At 48.6% G+C, this 19,027-nt stretch overlaps 1 protein-coding gene across 2 annotated transcripts in view; it reads right to left on the minus strand.

Annotated features, from left to right (window-relative positions):
- Positions 1-19,027, minus strand: part of Map2k1 (mitogen-activated protein kinase kinase 1) — an 84,497-nt gene that overhangs the window by 2,731 nt on the left and 62,739 nt on the right. For both annotated transcript variants that reach the window (XM_042687542.1, XM_042687544.1), the window contains exons 6-8: positions 9,454-9,578; positions 6,252-6,453; positions 3,952-4,016 (exon numbers count right to left, since the gene is read on the minus strand). In XM_042687542.1, the coding sequence (XP_042543476.1) occupies positions 3,952-4,016; positions 6,252-6,453; positions 9,454-9,578 (392 nt within the window). The remainder of the gene's footprint in view (positions 1-3,951; positions 4,017-6,251; positions 6,454-9,453; positions 9,579-19,027) is intronic.

Here is a 19,027-nt window from a genome sequence, read left to right on the forward strand (position 1 = left end):
ATGTCTAGGAGAATGTCACCTACTGTATAAAAGAGGCTGTTTCATGGCCTCAGATTACTGACCACAGATCTTGTTTCCCACACGATCCTGTGGGCTACTCACTTATCAGGCCCTGGAGCCCCAGATGCCAGGAGATATAAGTCCACTCCCATGAATAGTGCTGGGAGCTACATGTAGTTTCCTTGAAAGCAGTGGTTTCTAGACACAGCCACAGCACCTATGATGTCACTGCTCTAAATCAATACGTTTCAAGATTAAAAATGAAACACAAGTTGGGCACCTTGGCACACACCTAAAGTCCCAGCATTCGGGAGCTTGTGGCCAGAGGATCATAAGAATCCAAGAATTTGAGCCCAGCCTAAGCAACAGAGACAAACAATGCGAACACAAAAAGGAACATTACAGGCCAACCAAAGAGTCCAACCTAGCCCTCCTGCCCTGAAGGTCTAGTTTGATTTGAGATCAGCTACAACCCAGCTCTCAGCCAACAGTGGCCCAGAGCAAGCCCTACCCAGCAGTCCCTCTACTGCCAAGAATGAACACTGGACCAGCAGGGGCTGTGGGAAATAGGAAATGAGAGCAGAGGGGGTGGGGGAGGACCTGGGATACTTTGTATCCTGGATCCTCAGTTTCCTCCCTTCCATGAAGAGGATGACATCAAACTGCACCAGCTCAAGCAGCGCTCGGGAAGCTGAGTGGAAAAATAGGTGGAAAATGTGGAAGGAAGCAGTGTAAATGCACACTCATGTGGCTGTTTTAAGTCAGGTGTGCTGCAGCACCCATAATCCCGGCACCCCAGAGGCAGAGGCTCAAAGACTGGGAGTTCCACGCCAGCTTGACCTGCAAAGGAAGAACTCCCCTAGGCTCCTACAATGGGGTCCCTGAAGAGGAGAAGTAGCTTTTTCCTGACTCCTGCAAATGCACCCTATGCTACCTTCCTGAAATATTTAAGCAGAGGATCACAGCCTGCCCTTCTTGCCCCAAGCCCAAGGTGCTTAGGATAAGGCTCTGTAGACAGTAGAAAATAAAGGTCCCCAGCAGAGTGAACCATGTTTCACTGTCAAGTTCATGATGGATATGGGGACCTATTTGAGCCTTTGTGGGTCTGGTTTCAGGAAAATTATACAAACAAGTTACCCTTCTTTCTTCCTTCGCTCTCTTCCTCCTTCCCTCCCTTCTTCCTTTTCTGTGCCAGTTGTGGGGCTGAGCCTTTTCATTCAAGGCTTTTGCTCTGCTTGACACAGCTCACAGTTTTTTGGTGCCTAATTCAAGGTAAGAGTCTCACAGACTTTCCTGCTTGGGCTGACTTTCAACCTCAATGCTCAGGTCTCAGCCTTCTGAGGGTAGCTAGGATTACTGGCATGAGCCACCAGCATGTCCAGCTTCTTGAAAACAAAAATAGGTTTCAAGCCAAGCATTGGTAGCTCAGCCTATAATCCTAGCTACTCAGGAGGCTGAGATCTGAGAGTTGAGGTTCAAAGCCAGCCCAAGCAGGAAAGTCCATGAGACTCATCTCCAATTAACCACCGAAAACTGGTGGCTCAAGTGGTTGAAAGCTGGACTTGAGCTGAAGAGCTCAGGAGCAGCATCCAGGCCCAGAGTTCAAGCCCCACAACTGACCCCCCCCAAAAAAAAAAAAAATGGTTTCAAGATGCCCTGTATGCAGGGGCTAGGAATGTGGCTTAGTGGTAGAATGCTTACCTAGCATGCATGAACATGAAGTGCTGGGTTTGATTCCTCAGTACTACAAAAACAAAAAGCTGGGAGTGTTGCTGTGGCTCAAGTGGTACAGCACTAACCTTAAACAAAAGAAGCTCAGGGACAGTGTCCAGGCCCTGAGTTCAAGCCCTAAGATGGGCAAAAAAAGAAGAAAAAGAAAAAGAGATGTACTATATTGAAGATTTTGTTGAATGCCCCCCCCAACAAAAAAGTATAGCTGATAACCCAGTCAACAGGAGACCCCACATGCCTCCCAAACTTGCCCCTTCAAATGATAAGGCCTCCTAAAATCCAGTCCTGCTCTCAGTGCAGCTTCTCCAGCCCCACTTGCCCTCCTGAGTGACCTTGGGGCACCCAAACCCAAATTTGATGAATATCTTTTTTTTTTTTTTGATGGTTGTGGGCCTTGAACTCTGGGCCTGGGCACTGTCCCTCAGCTCTTCAGCTCAAGGCTGGTACTCTACCACTTGAGCCACAGCACCACTTCCAGTTTTCTGGTGGGTAAGTGGAGATAAGAGTCTCATGGACTTTCCTTGCCCGGGCTGGCTTTGAACCTCAATTCTCAGATCTCAGCTTCCAGAGTAGCTAGGATTACAGGCCTGAGCCACTGCCACCTGGCCTTAATTCTTTTTTTTTTTTTTTTTTTAAATTTAAGCGTGTAAGCAATAAGAAAAATGATTTTTTTTTTTTAAATCGGTCTAGGGCTTGAACTCAGGGCCTTGGTGCTGTCTCTACACTCTTTTGTTCAAGGCTAGCACTTTACCACTTTGAGCCACAGCTCCACTTCCAGTTTTCTAATAGTTAACTGAAGATTTTCCTGCCCAAGCTGGCTTTGAACTATAATCCTCAGATTTCAGTCTCCTGAGTAGCTAAGATTACAGGTGTGAGCACCCAGTGCAAAAGGAATTCTTATTTTTTTTTTTTTGTCGGTCGTGGGGCTTGAACTCTAGGCCTGGGCGCTGTCCCTCAGCTCTTCAGCTCAAGGCGAGCGCTCTACCACTTGAGCTACAGCGCCACTTCCGGTTTTCTGGTGGTTTACTGGAGATAGGAGTCTCACGGTCTTTCTTGCCCGGGCTGGCTTTGAACCGCGATCCTCAGATCTCAGCCTCCTGAGTAGCTAGGATTACAGGCGTGAGCCACCAGCGCCCGGCAGGAATTCTTATTTTTATATTTATTTATTGCCAGTCCTGGGGCTTGAATTCAGGGCCTGGGCACTGTCCTGAGCTTCTTTTGCTCAAGGCCAGAACTCCACTACTTAAGCCATAGTGTCACTTCTGGGTTTTTCTGTTTATGTGGTACTGAGGAATCGAACCCAGGGCTTCGTGCATGCTAGGCCAAGTACTCTACCACTAAGCCACATTCCCAACCCATCGGCCTCATTCTTGCCCCTAGCCCCAGCACTGAGCACACAGTAGGTACACTAGCAAGCTTCATGAGCAAAGGCACACGGAAGTTCTGGGGAAGGAGCTCCTGCAGTTTCTAAGCCAGCCACAATTGCAAAAGCATGATGGATACCAAGCAGAGGCATCCTGGAGACTGCACGGTGGAACAACTGCAGTTTCCTAATCAACTTGACCACTGACCTTTTTTTTTTTTGGGGGGGGGGGGGTGGGGGGAGGGGGAATGGGGGAGGGGAGATGCTATACAACCAAGGCTGGGCTCAAACTCTTGGATCCTCCAGCCTTAGCCTCCAGAGTCACTGGGATTGTATGTAGGCACTACTCTAACAAGCCCAGCAATTGGTATACTTTTTTTTTTTTTTTTAAGTTTTTGCCTAGAATTCTCAATCTTCCTGTCTCAGTACCCCAGGTGCTAGGATACTGGATGAGTCACCATACTTGGCTTACAGGTTTCCTTCTACCCCCCTCTCTTCTCCATTCTCTCCTTTTCCTTCTTTCCTTTCATTCTTCCTTTCCTCCCTTCCTGTCTTCCTTCCTTTTGCCAGTTCTGAGGCTTTACCTCAAAGGCTCCGTGCTCTCTCAGCTCTCTTGCTCATAGCTGGCACTCCACATGTCTCCAGCCAGCCGTTTTGCTAGTTCGTTGGAGATGGAAGTCTCAGACTTTTCTGTCTGGGCTGGCTTCAAATCAAGATCCTCAGAACTCAGCCTCCTGAGTAGCCAGGATTGCAGGCATGGGCCACTGGCACCTGGCTTACAGGTTATTTTATTTTTTTCTATAGTAACCATCTTTATTCTCAAAATCCCGAGGTTAAGGAAACACGGCAGTACTTACCTCGTTGACTATGTAGTCCAACAACTCAAATATCGCCATGGGAGGTCGGCTGTCCATTCCATATGCTACAGAGTTTATAAAGGAAAAGAAAACACTTCTCAGATCATTTTGTTGGCATGAAGCAAGGGATCAAGCATGGAGAATAAACAACCACCACAGACAAGCTGAACACAGGACTGTAACAAAGTACTCAAGATACAAATCAGGGCTCTGCCACATCCTAGGGGAAATCAGATGACCACTGAGACAAAGTACTGTGTTTTGTAAAGTAGAGGTAAGAGGTCATTCCATCTGCCCATCCTTCTTCCTTGTACTGAGAAGAGGAAATGAGATAATGAAGGACTCAGGTGGTGTATATTAGGGATCAAGCCCAGATCCTCATGCATTTGAGGCAAGTGCTCTACTCCTGGGCTCCCTCCCAACCCCAGAACGTAGTTTTCATTCTCTCTGCACATTCATATCCCAGAGTCATAGGCGGCTCTCCCATGACCCACTATCAGCCAGTATCTCTGCAGCTCTCACCTGAGCCCATGTGGCCTTCATCAGTGACAAGGCCAGCTCTCCCTGGCTACGGGGGAACTTCCCAGCAGCAACTCCATACAAAGAAGAAGGCTGGGCCAGAATGCTCCCTGAAAACCAAGTTACCTCACAGTACCCATGCACAGAGAGGCAGGCAGAGCTGCATAACGCTGTGGTGTTTGCAGTCGTGTGGAAAGGTAAGTGCTTTACGCTTCAGTTGCCTCATCTTTAGAATAGTACCCATTACTATTAGTGGACTGTTATGATACTTAGAAAGTGCATGGTAAATCAAAGTGCATGGAGACAGGGAGTGAGGGACTGCCGTGGACGGGCTTGGGGGTGACTGGGAGGACAGCGTTACAAGAGATAGTAGAGATGGCTACACAACAGAGGAATATATAACAAACCACACTACTATAAAGACTTGTCTGTCTATCTATCTATCTATCTATCTATCTGGGCTTGGAACTAGGGGTCTAGGGCTTGAACTCAGGGCCTGGGCACTGTTTCTGAGCTTCTTTTGTTTAAAGTTAATGCTCTAGTACTGATGCTTGGTGTAATATAATCTTTAAAATGTGACTTTTTTTTTTTTAACCAGTCTTGGGGTTTGAACCTGGGACCTATGTGCTGTCCCTGAGCCTTTTTGTATGTCAGTCCTGAAGCTATTCTGAAGTCAGGGCCTAGACACTGTCCCTGAGACTTTGTGCTCAAGGCTAGTGCTCTACCACTTGAGCCACAGCTCCTATTCTGGCTTTTTGGTAGTTAATTGGAGATAAGATTCTCATGGACTTTCCTGTTCAAGCTTGGTTGGAACTGTTATCCTCGGATTTCAGCCTCCTGAGTAGCTAGGATTATAGGTATGAGCCACCAATGCCTAGTTGTCCCTGAGCTTTTGTGCTCAATTCTTTCTGGTAGTTTATTGGAGATAAGAGTCTCACAAACTTTCCTACTTAGACTGGCTTCAAATTCTGTTCCTCAATCTCAGCCGCCTGAGTAACTACGATTACAGGTGTGAGTTACCAGCACCCAAGTAAGTGTGATTTTTACCTCAATGAAAAATAAACAACAGTGGCTCTCGCCTGTAATTCTAGCTACTAGGGAGGCTGAGATCTGAGGATCACGGTTCAAAGCCAGCCCAGGCAGGAACGTCCAATAAGCTACTAGAAAACCGAAAGTGGTGTTGTGGCTTAAGTGGTAGAGCACTAGCCTTCGGCTGAAGAGCATAGGGAAAGCGCCCAGGCACAGAGTTCAAGCCCGATGACTGACCAAAAAACAACAACAACAACAAATTCACACCAGGTGCTGGTGGCTCAGGATTACTCCTGTAATCGTAGCCACTAAAGAAGCTAATATCTGAGGATCTTGGAGGCCTCACTGGGCAGTTAAGTCTGTGAGACTCTCATCTCCAATTAACCACCAGAAAACCAGAAGGATCTCTGTGGTTCAAAGTGGTAGAACAGTAGGCTTGAGCAAAATAAAAGCTCAGGAACAGGGCCTAGGCCCTGAGCTCAAGCCCCACAACCAACAAAAACAAATCAACCCAAAACATGATTAAAAAACAATCCGATGAATGTGAAGAGTAATTGCAGCCCCTAGAAGGCAGTAGGCATCCAAGGAATGGGGAAGTTGCTGGTAATAACAGCACCTTCCCACATCTACCTTGGAGCCACGTCCCCCATCTCCCCTCACCCCCCTGTTCACTCCCAGAAGTGGGAGGAACCTGAAGCCCAGAGACAGAATCAGAAACCCTGGTGGGAAGGGACTCCCCAGTATGCACTCACAGCTCAGGGGCCTCCCTGGGGTCCTTGGCCTGGGTGGTGTCTCAGCCGCATCTCCCTCCACCTGGCACCCGAACATCAGCTCCAGCTCCTTGCCATCTGGAGGAGGGATGGGATACCTCCCGACCGCCATTTCCACCAGAGACAGTCCCATGCTCCAGATGTCTGACTGGACGGAGTAGTGGGTGCCCTGCAGTCTCTCTGGCTACAGGGGAGGCACACACAGTTACGATGGGTCCTTGTGCAGGTCTACTTCTGGGCTTCATCTTCTGTTCTTCCTCTGGGCAGCTCATACCCTCTTTAGCTCTACCTCTTGAATCTGGCCTCTCATTTGCCCCCAAGTGCCATGCTTACCGAGGTGAGCTAGGTCTGTTGTTGCCCTCAGTGCTGCTCTATCCCCTCACCCCTGACCCCTCTCCTGAACTGACAGCATGTCAGCTAGGCCCTGCCTGCCACTTCAGCCTGCAGTTCCAGCTCGGCCTGGTCTGGCTCCTGGCCTGCACATGCAGGGAAGCCTGGCTTGGGCCCATCATGAGAGGCTCATCTTGCCACGTGAGTCTGAAATATGAAATGAAAAGCTGGGAGAAGATGAGGTTGTACAGTGGGCAGAAAGCACAAAGGAGCTGTGATCAGAGAACTCAGAGAACAAGTCCCAACAGAGACTTCCAAAGTCATAGCATCCTGAGCCTCAGTTTCCTCATGGATAAATGCAGCTACTGCTGATATTAAGAATGTTAATAGTGACATAACAAAATACTCATCTATGTATTAGTGTTACCAAAAAGGTCAAATCAAAAGAAAAATATGTTGCACAGTGCTACACAGAGATGGAAATGATGTGTCAGAGGGAAAAAAACTTATATGGCTCTTGGGTGGAGCTATACAAAAGCAATATCTTTACTGAACATTATTTCAAGGAGCACATGTATTCAAGAATCTTTTTTTTTTTTTTTAAATCTTTAAGCTGGGCACCAGTGGCTTATAATCCTAGCTACTCAGAAGGCTGTGATCTGAGGATCATCATTTGAAGCCAGCCTAGGCAGAAAATTCCCTTTAAGACTTTCTTTTTATGTCAGTCATGGGGCTTGAACTCAGGGCCTTGTTGCTGTTCTTGAGTTTTATTGCTTAAGGGTAGCACTCTATCATTTGAGCCACAGTTCCACTTCTAGTTTTCTGGTTTAACTGAAGGTGAAAGTCTCGTGGACTTTCCTGCCAGGGCTGACTTCAAACCATGATCCTCAGATCTCAGCTTCCAGAATAGCTAGGATTACAGAGCCACCAGCACCAGCTTCCAAGAGACTCATCTCCAATAAAGTTCTTTAAAAAAAAGCCAGGCGCCAGTGGCTAAAGCCTGTAATCCTAGCTACTCAGGAGGCTTGAGATCTGAGGATCGTGGTTCAAAGCCAGCCAGGGCAGGAAAGTCCATAAGACTCTTATCTCCAATAAAAACCACCAGAAAACTGGAAGTGGCGCTGTGGCTCAAGTGGTAGAGCACTAGCCTTGAGCTGAAGAGCTGAGGGACAGCGCCCAGGCCCAGAGTTCAGGCCCCACGACCAACAATAAAAATATAAATAAATAAACAAACAAACTCAGAAAAAGCCAGAAGTAGTACTGTGGCTCAACTGGTAGAGTGAGTGTTAGCTGTGAGCACAAAGAGGCTCAGGGACATTGGCCAGGCCCTGAATTCAAGACCCAGGAACCAGGGAAAAAAAAAAAAATCTTTATTCTGACTATGTACATTGATTTAGACTTCAAATTCTCCCATAGGATTTTTCACTAATTCTAACTGAGCACTATTCTGAAACTAACCACATAACCACAAATACCCAACCACCAAAACTTGGATCATTAAGTCCCAAGGCCCTGCTGATTAATGTGGAACTTGAGTGGCCAGCAGCTCAATTATTAGTCATCTAAAGAAGTAATGAGGGATGGATGGCAAGGAGAGAGAGAAGAAGAGTACTCCCACTGGAGTGAAGATGTGTACATGAGCTCCTGTATAGGGGCCAGGGCAGCTAGCTTCCAATCCGGGCTTGGCAAAGTCACACAGGCATGTCATAGCCTTTGAGGATCTAGCTTTCCTCCCTCTGAAATGGGCAGAACTGGAGGCCATCTGAGGACAGCCCTCAGGCCTGTCCCAAGACACAAGCCTGCACCTCTGTGAAGACCAGCAGTCATTTTAGCTTCTCCTCTGCATGACCCCACTGCCATACGCACCACACCCTTCCTTCTACCCCTCCCGCTCAACAAAATGTCTGTACACCTACCCGTTCTGTCACCCTACATCACCCACTGACCATGCATTCCCTCGACTCCTACCACATGCCAGACTTCAAGCCAGTCCCCAGGGAAAGACTTCTACAGCTGTGGCGCTGCCCCCCAAGCGGCTCTCTGTATAGGGAGGGAAAAGACTGGAATGCTGCTGTGAATGTGGGCCTGGGGATAACTAAGCCAGCACTCTGGTGGTGACAAAGCCAGTAGAGCTGGGAACAAGAGGGAAGTTCCTCAAGATGGGGGCCCAGGTGTTCCGTAGTCAGGAATAGGTGAATAGGAGACATACCAGGACACAGGAAAAAAGAAACAACTCTATACAGAAACTGGGGGTCACTAGGAATAAAAGGAGAAGGAGAAGGGACTGGTGGCTAAAAGTAAATGTCTAGCTGGGTGCCAGGGGCTCATACTGTAAATCTTAGCCACTCAGAAGGCTGAGATCTGAGGATGAAGGTTTGAAGCCAGCCTAAGCAGGAAAGTCCAGGAGACTTACCTCCAATTAGCCAGCAACAAGCCAGAAGTGGAGTTCTGGCTCAAGTGGAAGCGTGCCAGTCTTGAGCAAAAAATCTAAGGGACAGCACCCAGGCAGTAGAGCAGTTTAGGGGCATGTCTGGGAACACTGAGCTTGTGGGGTCTGAAGGCAATGAGGAAAAGATGTCCAGAAGGTAGGAGAAATTTAAGACTCTTCCGAATGGCAGCCAAGCTTTGGAGCTGGGCTAGAGCTACCTCTTCAGTGGGTTAGGACCCAGTGTGCATTCAGGGCAATGAGTGGCCGAGACCTTCTCCCCTCAGGTGTGAACTCCTTGAGAGGACTTCTATGCTTAGCCTTCATTTCCTGATGACCCTCTCTCCCCGCACTCATCACCCAGCCCAAGATCTGTCTGCCGCCCCTGACCCACCCAAAAGCAGGAGGAATGGAGCCTGCTGTTCATACCGACATATAGGACCTTGTGCCCACGAAGGAGTTGGCCATGGAGTCAATAAGCTGCCCACTGACCCCAAAGTCACACAGCTTGATCTCCCCTCGGGAATTGACCAGGATGTTAGAGGGCTTGACATCTGCAGGGAAGAGAAACAGAAAATGAGGGATGACTTGGGCAGGCTGGAGAGGGGAGCAACAGGCCAGTACCCTCCCCTCGCATGCCCTCCCCTCGCCCAGCCTCTGAGGATGGAGGTAGTGACCAGCTGCCAGAGAAGCACAGCAGCCAGCCAACAGATTTCAACCCACTGGAAGGCGTCAGTGATCCTAACCAGGCAACATTTCCCTGTCTATTGCTTCACATACCCTTGCAAACCAATGCATCACAGAGGGAGAAAAGCCGAGGTAGCAGATCAAAGATGGGTAATGGCAGGAATTTCCACCATCAAGATCAGAGCACAAGGGAAGAGCTAACTCTCAATTCTCTTTCACTGAAGTCATGCACATAGCCCCTGGCTACCCAGGAACTGCAAGCCGCTGCTCTTGGGGCCAGGGCAATGCCCCAGTCCCATCACCTGTACCCTGTGATCATCATCACCCAGCTACTATCACTGATACTAGGCCTTTGCTCTTCCACAGGTCTTTTTCTCCTGACCTCTCCTCTGCTACAACTATCTGAAAAGTGGAAGAGCCAGGCTGGTTCTTGGCAGGGCCCCTGGACCAGGATGTGGTGAGCATACCAGCAAGCAACAGGCTCGCTCAAAGAGAGGCGAAATCCTGAGCCGCGACAGAAGTAATAATGGACTCTACAGAACATCTAGAAGATCTGAAAAATGAAAGCCACTTACAATTCCAATCTACCATAGTCACTACTAATATGTTTCACTATTTTCCCATCAATTCTCCTTCATATGAACACATTTATTTATTCAAAAATAGATTCTAGCCAGGTACCAGAGGCTCATGCCTATAATTTTAGCTACTTGGGATGCTGAGATCTGAGGATCCCAGTTCAAAGCCAGTCTTGGGCAGAAAAGCCCATGAAACTTTGTTGTTGGTCGTGGGGTCTAGGCACTGTCCCTCAGCTCTTCAGATCAAGGCTAGCACTCTACCACTTGAGCCACAGCGCCACTTCTGACTTTTTCTGCTTATGTGGTGCTGAGGAATCGAACCCAGGGACTCATGCATACAAGGCAAGCGCTCTACCACTAAGCCACCTTCCCTGCCCAAAGTCCATGAAACTCTTATCTCCAATTAACCACCAGAAAACCAGAAATGGAGCTATGGCTTAAGTGGTGGAGCACCAGCCTTGAGCACAAAAGCTCAGAGGCAGCACCCAGGTCTTGAATTCAAGACCCAGGACTGGCACACCAAAGAACGAAAGAAAGAAAGAGAGAGAGAGAGAGAAAGAGAGAAAGAGAGAGACAGAGGGGGGGGGAGAGAGGGAGGGGCGAGCAAGCCAAGTGATGATAAACTCAAGAGTTTAAGCATACCACATACAAAAAGCAAGAGTAGGGCTGGCAAGATGGCTCAGTGGTAGTGCGCTTGCCTTACACGCATGAGGCCCTGGGTTTGATTCCTCAGCACCACATAAGCAGAAAAAGTCGGAAGTAGTGCTGTGGTTCAAATGATAGAGCATTAGCCTTGAGCTGAAGAGCTGAGGGACAGTGCCCAGGCCCAGAGTTCAGGTCCCAGGACTGACCCAAAGAAAGCAAGGGGTAGGGAAGAGATGGAAAGAAAAAACTGGAAGAGAGCAAGGGAAAGGGGAACACTGACCAAAAAGGAATGTAATCTTTACCTGACTTGCATAACTGTAACCCCTCGGTACATCACCTTTATAGTAACAAGAAAAAAGAAAGTAGAAGGAAGCACTGGCTACAGGCAGTGCACAGGAGGCCTGTGCGCAAGTCCTGGCCCTGCTACCTGCTCTGATGTAGCCGTGAACCTACCACTCCATTTCTCTGGACTGTGGTGTGCCCATAGGACACAGGCTAGGACTAAGCTAAGAGACTGTGGCATCCACATGGTATGCTGTATGAATGATACAAAGAATGAGGTCCCCCAGGTCACCCTCCAGAGTCAGCAAGTCTGGGGTGAGGCTTCTCCCTCTGAGCAGGGCCTGGATGCTCTGCTCCTCTCCTCTCTGGGCCGCAGCTGCTGCTTCCTGCTGTACTGCCTCTGGCTGTCTGGGGTCTGATTGCTATTCACATGGCAAGCTCGCCTCCTTGCTGGAGCTTACATAATGCTGTTCTCCTCCAGCTCCGGGTTCCCACCCCCACCAGGGGACAGCCCTGCCTGGGAGTACACAGAGATCTGTGGGCTTGGAGAAAGAGGAACGCCCTGAGGGACCACACAGCTACTGAGAGCCCGAAAGCTCTGCACAAACACCCTCTCCTCCCCGCTCCTTCCGCGGTGACCTGCAGGGCCTGGCAAGGAGACCCTGTGCTAAATCACTAGTGCTGAGGGATTTGTGGAGCTGGTGGCCAGACCTTCTCCCCAGCCCATCTCACCCTCAAAAACCCACCATCCAAGCCAGGTGACAGTGGCTCACGCCTAGCTACTCAGCAGGCTGAGGATCAAGGTTCAAAGCCAACCCAGGCAGGGAAGTGTATAAGAACCTTTTTGTTTTGGTTGGTTATGGGGCCTCAAGTGGTAGAGCGCTCGCCTTGAGCTGAAATGCTGAGGGACAAAGCTCAGGCCCAGAGTTCAAGCCCCCAAACCAACAAAAAAAAGAAAGAAAGAAAGAAAGAAAAACGGGGGGGGGGGGGAAAGGGGGGGGAAGGAAAAGGATTGGGATTGGAGGGGAGGGGGGAGGCTGGGAAGGGATGTGAAGGGTAAACCAAAGGAGGAGGCTGCAATGCTTGGTAAGAAATGTACACATTATCCTGCCCATGTAATTGTAACTCCTCTGTACAGTATGTTCACAAATAAAATTAAATTAAAAAAAAAAGAAAGAAAGAAAAAAAAGAAATGCAATGAAAAACTAAACATAGAAAAGTATTTTCTTTTCTGATATTCTGCCCCAGAAATAACCACTGTTCCATCTTCTGAATTTGTCTAAGAGCATTTATGTCAAAATGAACTTGTGCACATTTTTTTGTTTTTTGCTGTTGTTGTTGTTGGCCGTGGTGGCTGAACTCTGGGCCTGGGCGCTGTCCCTCAGCTCTTCAGCTCAAGGCTAGCGCTCTACCACTTGAGCCACAGCACCACTTCCGGCTTTTTTTTTCCTTTTTGCTTATGTAGTGCTGGGGAATCGAATCCAGGGCCTCATGCATGCAAGGCAAGCGCTCTACCACTGAGCCACCTTCCCAGCCCCAGGGCTGTTTTTTCTACAAACAGTTCTGTAAGTACCTTCCCTGCCCAAACCAACAGTCCTAGCCCCTATCCTCAAGGATGTTTCCACCAGTAGAGACGGAACTTAATAACAAGAACATGCGCACAGGGATGCAACAGTGAGAACACAAAGGAGCTACGTGTCAGTTCTTGCACAGGGCCAGGACAGTGTCACTCTCCTATGGCAGCACACATACCTGACAAGGCCAGCAGGCAGGAGACCAAAGAACACAGCAATCCTCCAGGGATTCCCTCTATGTCTGGGTACATTCATTCTTATTTAGTTTAGTTTGCTTTTTTTTTTTTTTCATCCGAGGGCTTGAACTTAGGGCCTAAGCACTGCCTCTGAGCTTTTTTTTGTTGTTCAAGGCTAGCATTCTACCTATAGAGCCAAAACTCTACTTCTAGCTTTTTGGTGATTAATTACAGATAAGGGTCTCACAAACTTTCCTGCCCAGAGTGGCTTCAAACTGTGATCCTCAGATCTCAGCCTGAGTAGCAAGGATTACAAGCACGAGCTATTGGTACCTGGCTCATTTTGTTTTAAGATTACAAGACGCTGCACCCAGCTGAGCTTAGTGGCACAAACTTCTAATCCCTATAGAAAGGCTAAGCAAGAGACCACGAGTTTGAAAACAGCCTGGGCCTCAAAAACATAAAAGACAAAAAAAAAAAAAAAAAAACCAGCTATATCCCCTAAGTCAAAATGAAGAAAGGGAGGTAAAAAGGAAGAGAAGGGCAGAAGACAGGCATGGCACAGGAAGAGGTAGAGGAAGGGCCAAGGGCCCACAGCAGCACACGGAAGCCAGACAGGCTCAGCCTGGACAAAGTAAGATGATCTTGCATAAGCAAGGGTTTTTAGTTAAGGGCAAGTGAGGTTTGTCTATTGCATTGTTGGGACTCAAACCCAGAGACTCACACATGCTATGCAAAGGCTACACTCCCCATCCCAAATGATATTTTTTTCTTAATAGTAAACTTCGGGTTTTCAAACAACCTCTTCCTTGTGTCCTTAGCAAAGCCTAAAGAACCCTTCTGTGAAGATGGAGTGACAGAAGGAAAAGGCACCTGACCAGGCTAAGTGAATCTACAGCCTACACGGAGCCACCTCTAGCGACCCTGGGCCTCGGAGAGCTCATCAAACAGCAAAGACAATCAACGCAAAGCAAACATCTCAAATCCTGCAATCAGCCATTACCTGCCATCTCTTTTTCAAACCCAAACTTCCTTCTTCCTGAGTGCTCTCTCCCTGCCCCTTCTCCAGTGTGGAGAACAGAGGCAAGCAGAAAGGCAGAGATGGCAGATGCGCACAGCAGCTCTGGTTTGTGGAGAAGTTGCTAAGTCTCATAGTAACAGTGTGACATGAGCAGCATGAATACTGCATTCAGATAAGGAAAACCGAGGCTCAGGGCAGAGGTATTCCTGTACCTAGCTAGTCATGGCCCAGAGAAAAGAGCTCCCTGGAACCACGGGGCACTAGACTCCAAGGCTCAGCACAGCCATTACTGAGTTGTGCTTTGGCGGGAAGGAGGCAGTAAGCAGATGTGGGACTTGGATGTGGCCTGGGACAGGCTGAAATCCTGATCCAGTTGTGAGTTCCTGGATGCTGCTTCCTCAGTGCCAGCCAGTTTTCTTCCTTGACAGATCAAACTGCAAGAGCCCAGTGAACAGCATGAGCTGGAGGCTGCCTCCACCTACCTCTGAGGAACAGCTGAGTTCAGACTGGGAGCCTGAAGGAACACGCTTGGCAGGCTCTAACAGGCAACTATTTTTATCCCCTCCACTCTCAAGATCTCTACAACCGAGGCCAGCACCTGCATGCTGAGTTTTTTTCCCTTCCCTCCAAGATTCATAGGTTTTGAAAGGCTTCCATTGTCTACTCTCCTGCGCCCCCTGCTCATCCCCACAAACGCTGACACCTGATTTGAGACGATGTAACAAGAGCTCAGGATTTGGTCCAGTTAGCACACGTTATTCTAAGAAATACTCCAAAGTTTGGAACAGATGTAATGGAAAGCCAGAGCAAATGTTCAGGAGTTACCCGCAGGGAAGAGACACATTAGAGGGAGAAGGTGTGCGAAGGGAAGGGAAGGGAAGGAAAAGAAAGAAGGGTAGGAAAAGAAAAGCTTGCAGACCTTTGATCCCTGATCACTCATTTCTAATAACATGAGGCAGAGCAGTCCCATTTCACAGAAATGGAAATTGAGGTTCCAGAATGAAGCCCAAAGATCAAAAAGTAACCTTTAGCTGGGTGTGGTAGTACATATCTGTAATCCAGCTGAGGCAGGAGGATATGAAGTTGCAGGCCAGCCTGTGTCGACAAAATAAAACAACCAAAGAGTAAACTTCCCACTAAAAGAAACTGGAAGTAGGGAGTCTCTGTCAATTAGCTCTGAAGAGAATGTCAATCTCTGGCAAAACCAATCACCCACCTGCTGCCAGGGAAACTGTGTCGGCTAACCTGGGCACTTACAAAGTGCTACTCAGGAAGGAAAATTAGCTTAAAGTCTGCTCTGGCCTACTGGAGGCTAATTTCACTCAGCAGAAAGAAGGGGAGGAAACGGATACAAAAGCACTGCATGTAAGAATGTTTTATTTATTGATTTACTTATTTAGTGCTAGTACTGGGGCTTGAACTTAAGGCCTAAGCTCTGTCCATTTAGCTTTTTCACTCAAGGCTGGTACGCTACCACTTGAACCACAGCTCCACTTCTGGCTTTTTAGTGGTTCACTGCAGGAAGGAATCTCATGGACTTTTCTATCCAGGCTAGCTTTGAACAGTGATCCTCAGATCTCAGCCTCCTGAGTAGCTAGGATTATGAGTGTGAGCCACTGGCACCTGGCAGTCTGTTCTAAATGGAAGTGGGGAGTGTGCTCAGGAAGCTCACTGTTGGTGTGGTAACCCAGGCTCCCCAGAGCCAGGGATCACTGTCTGTGTGTGGCTCCCAACTTAGCACAATCCACAGCAGGTCAAAACAAGAGGCCAGGAGGCCACTTACCTGTCACTGCCAGACTGAATGGAAATAGGCCTCTAAAAGACATGCTCAGCAGAATGGCTACCTAGTTTAGGACAGGTTATCAGGATGGTGTAACAGGAAAGTCTCTTCTCCCCTCCATACACAGTACTTTGCAGGAGACACTCCTCCAAGGGCTCCAGGTGAAGACTGAGAATCAGAGAAGCTTATACTGGCCACAGGGCAGCCTGACCAGGGTGAGTACAGTTTAGTGGTAGAGCACTTGCTAGGCAAACGTGAGACTTCAAACTGCATCCCCAGCAGAAAGAAAAGAAGATGGGGGGGAGGGGGGGGAGTTTAGGAATACTCAAAAGATGCAAAACTGCCAAGATCCATGGGCACCAGGGGCTCACATAATCTTAGCTACTTAGGAGGCTGACATCTGAGGATCACTGTTCAAAGCTAGCTTACTTCTCAGCAAGAAGTACAGGTGCTGCTCAAGAGGTAGAGTGCTAGCCTAGGATAAGAAAGCCAAGCTAAAGGCTCTGAGTTCAAACCCCAGTACCCAGCACATACACACAAAATCCATCAAGGAGCTAATAGCAGAGCAACATTCCATGAGGCTCCACCTAAGCCAGAATATAAAAGGAAGAGACACACAGTTCTGAGGTCTCTCGGTGGCAGCAGTCCCCTGGGGATCCAGTGCCTGCTAATGACTGCAATGTGCACAGATATCAAGGACAGTAAGCACTTACCTCCGAGAAAGCTTGGAATGTGTCGTGTTCGAATGGAAAAGAAATTGCCACTATATTTGTTTCTGATTAATTTGATGCTAACAAGCCTTATGCTTAGTTCCCAACCTGGGGCTGAGAAGCACAAGTAGACTACTGCTGTGACTTTATGGGGAAGCCCAGCTCCACCTTGCTTTGTGTAGTGCTTAAAATCTAGCCCTAGCACAAAGACTTCAAATCAAACCTGCTCTCCTGAACTGGTGCCAATGGCTCACACCAGTAATCCTAACTACTTAGGAGGCTGAGATCTGAGGATTGTGGTTTAAAGCACAGAAGTCCAGAGAATCCATCTCCAATTAATCAGCAAAAAGCTGGACTGGAGGCATGGCTCAAGTGATGGAGCACCAGGTATGAGCAAGAAAACTAAGCAAGGAGCTGAGAAGGTGGCTCAGTGGTAGAGCGCTTGCCTTGCAAGAATGAGGCCCTGGGTTCAATTCCTTGGCACCACATAAGCAGAAAAAGCCGGAAGTGGCGCTGGGGCTCTAGTAGTAGAGCACTAGCCTTGAGCTGAAGAGCCAAGGGACAGTGCCCAGGTCCAGAGTTCAGGCCCCACAACTGACCAAAAAAAAGAAGAAAAAAAGAAAAAAGAAAACTAAGCAAGAAAACAAGGCCCTAAGTTCAAGCCCTAATACCAGCACAAAGACAAGACAAAAACTCAGCTAGCCTGGGTCTCCTAGGACCAGATCCTCTAAGGATCCTATTCCAGTTTTCCTATCCCAGGTTTCCACTAAATGAGGCCCAAGATGGAGCTGGGAAGGTGGCTCAGTGGTAGAGCGCTTGCCTTGCATGCCTGAGGCCCTGGGTTCGATTCCTCAGCACCACATAAGCAAAAAGAAAAAAGCCGGAAGTGGTGCTGTGGCTCAAGTGGTAGAGCGCTCACCTTGAGCTGAAGAGCTGAGGGACAGCACCCAGGCCCAGAGTTCAGGCCCCATGACCGGACCCCTCCCCCCCCAAAAAAATGAGGCCCAAGATACAGCTGTCCAAGAATCACTGAGCCTCAGGCCCCTTCCTCTACACCCCTGTCCCCAGGCTGCACACAAGTCATCATTTTCCCCTCCTCATCTTCTTAGTTATTACCTGCCTTGTGCTCTCCAGAAGCTGCCCAGAAAAAGTTGACCACTTTTCTCCCACATGTCCCCTCCTGTCCTGTAACTCAGACCATGGTGGCAGCAAGTGACCTCTCTCCTCTGTCCAGATCTCCAGACTCAGCTGCCCTACCAGGACAGATCACCAGCTCCCCTCAATGTTCCTGTGCAGGAACATTCCACTGCTCCCTGGCACTATGATGAACCCCAGTCCCCCACAGCAGGGAAACCTTCCCACTAAAAAAACAAACAAACTACAACTTTAATTCCAGCCTGTGGCCCTCAGAGAGGACTCTCGGTTATAGACAAATTGAATGGCTCTAGGGTACATCTGATTTCAGAACTGGTGTGTCATTCTACCTGCAAATCTTTCCTCTGACTCTGTCCACATGTGTAACTTTTACCTGTGCATCGAAGCCCACCTCAAATATCAATATGGTAGCCAGGCACCAGTGGCTCACACCTGTAATCCTAGCTACTCAGGAGGCTAAGATCTGAGGATCATTATTCAAAGACAGACCAGGCAGAAAAGTATGAGGCTCTTATCTCCAATTAATCAGCAAAAAGCCAGAAGATGATCTGTGGCTCAAGTGGGAGAATGCCAGCCTTGAGCAAAAAAAGCCCAGGGACAGCACCTGGGCCCTGCATTCAAGCCCCAGGACAGACAGACATAGACAGATGGGGACAGATGGATGCATGCATACATGCATGCACGCACACACGCACGCACACGTACATGTACAAAAAGTACCACTTTCTTCATCACACTTCCTAAGAGAGTCCACAAAAGCATTCTCCTTCCTCCAACGTCCAGCCCGGTCCTGCCCTGCCCTGCCCTGCCTACTTCTCATGAGGAACTAAGACAAACCTACCAAGAGCTACAATCCATCACAGTGGGTTTAGCAGATGAGGTAATTCTGGAGAGAATGAAATTCCTATTGCTAATGAGACCGGCACAAGGACTGTAGCTGTAATCAACCATTCTGTTTCTCTCCAGCTGTAATGCAGGGCAAGTCTGGACAGGGGCAAGAAGAATTCCCCTCTCACTGTAGACCTGCTGTCCCTTCATTCTGGGTGGCCCGCACAATGACAGATGAGAGTTGGGAGCAAAGGACTGGATACCATGAGCAAAATGCTGCAGTTCAAGGAGGTGATGTGCTTCTATACACACAGACAGGGGCTCTGCTCAGGACAGAAGCCTCTATACATGTGGCAGGGTCATCCCAGCTTTCTACGCAGGAAAGCCTTGTGCAGGGCCAGCAGAAGTCACTCAGAAAGTCACTGTGTGAGGGACTGGGAAGGTGGCTCAGTGGTAGAGTGCTTGCCTTGCATGCATGAGGCCCTGGGTTCAATTCCTCAGCACCACATAAGCAGAAAAAGCCGTTAGTGGTGCTGTGGTTCAAGTGGTTGAGTGCTAGTCTTGAGT

The sequence above is a fragment of the Dipodomys spectabilis genome, unplaced genomic scaffold (assembly GCF_019054845.1).
Source record: "Dipodomys spectabilis isolate Male_0828 unplaced genomic scaffold, ASM1905484v1 ptg000108l, whole genome shotgun sequence".
Classification (NCBI taxonomy): Eukaryota; Metazoa; Chordata; class Mammalia; order Rodentia; family Heteromyidae; genus Dipodomys; species Dipodomys spectabilis.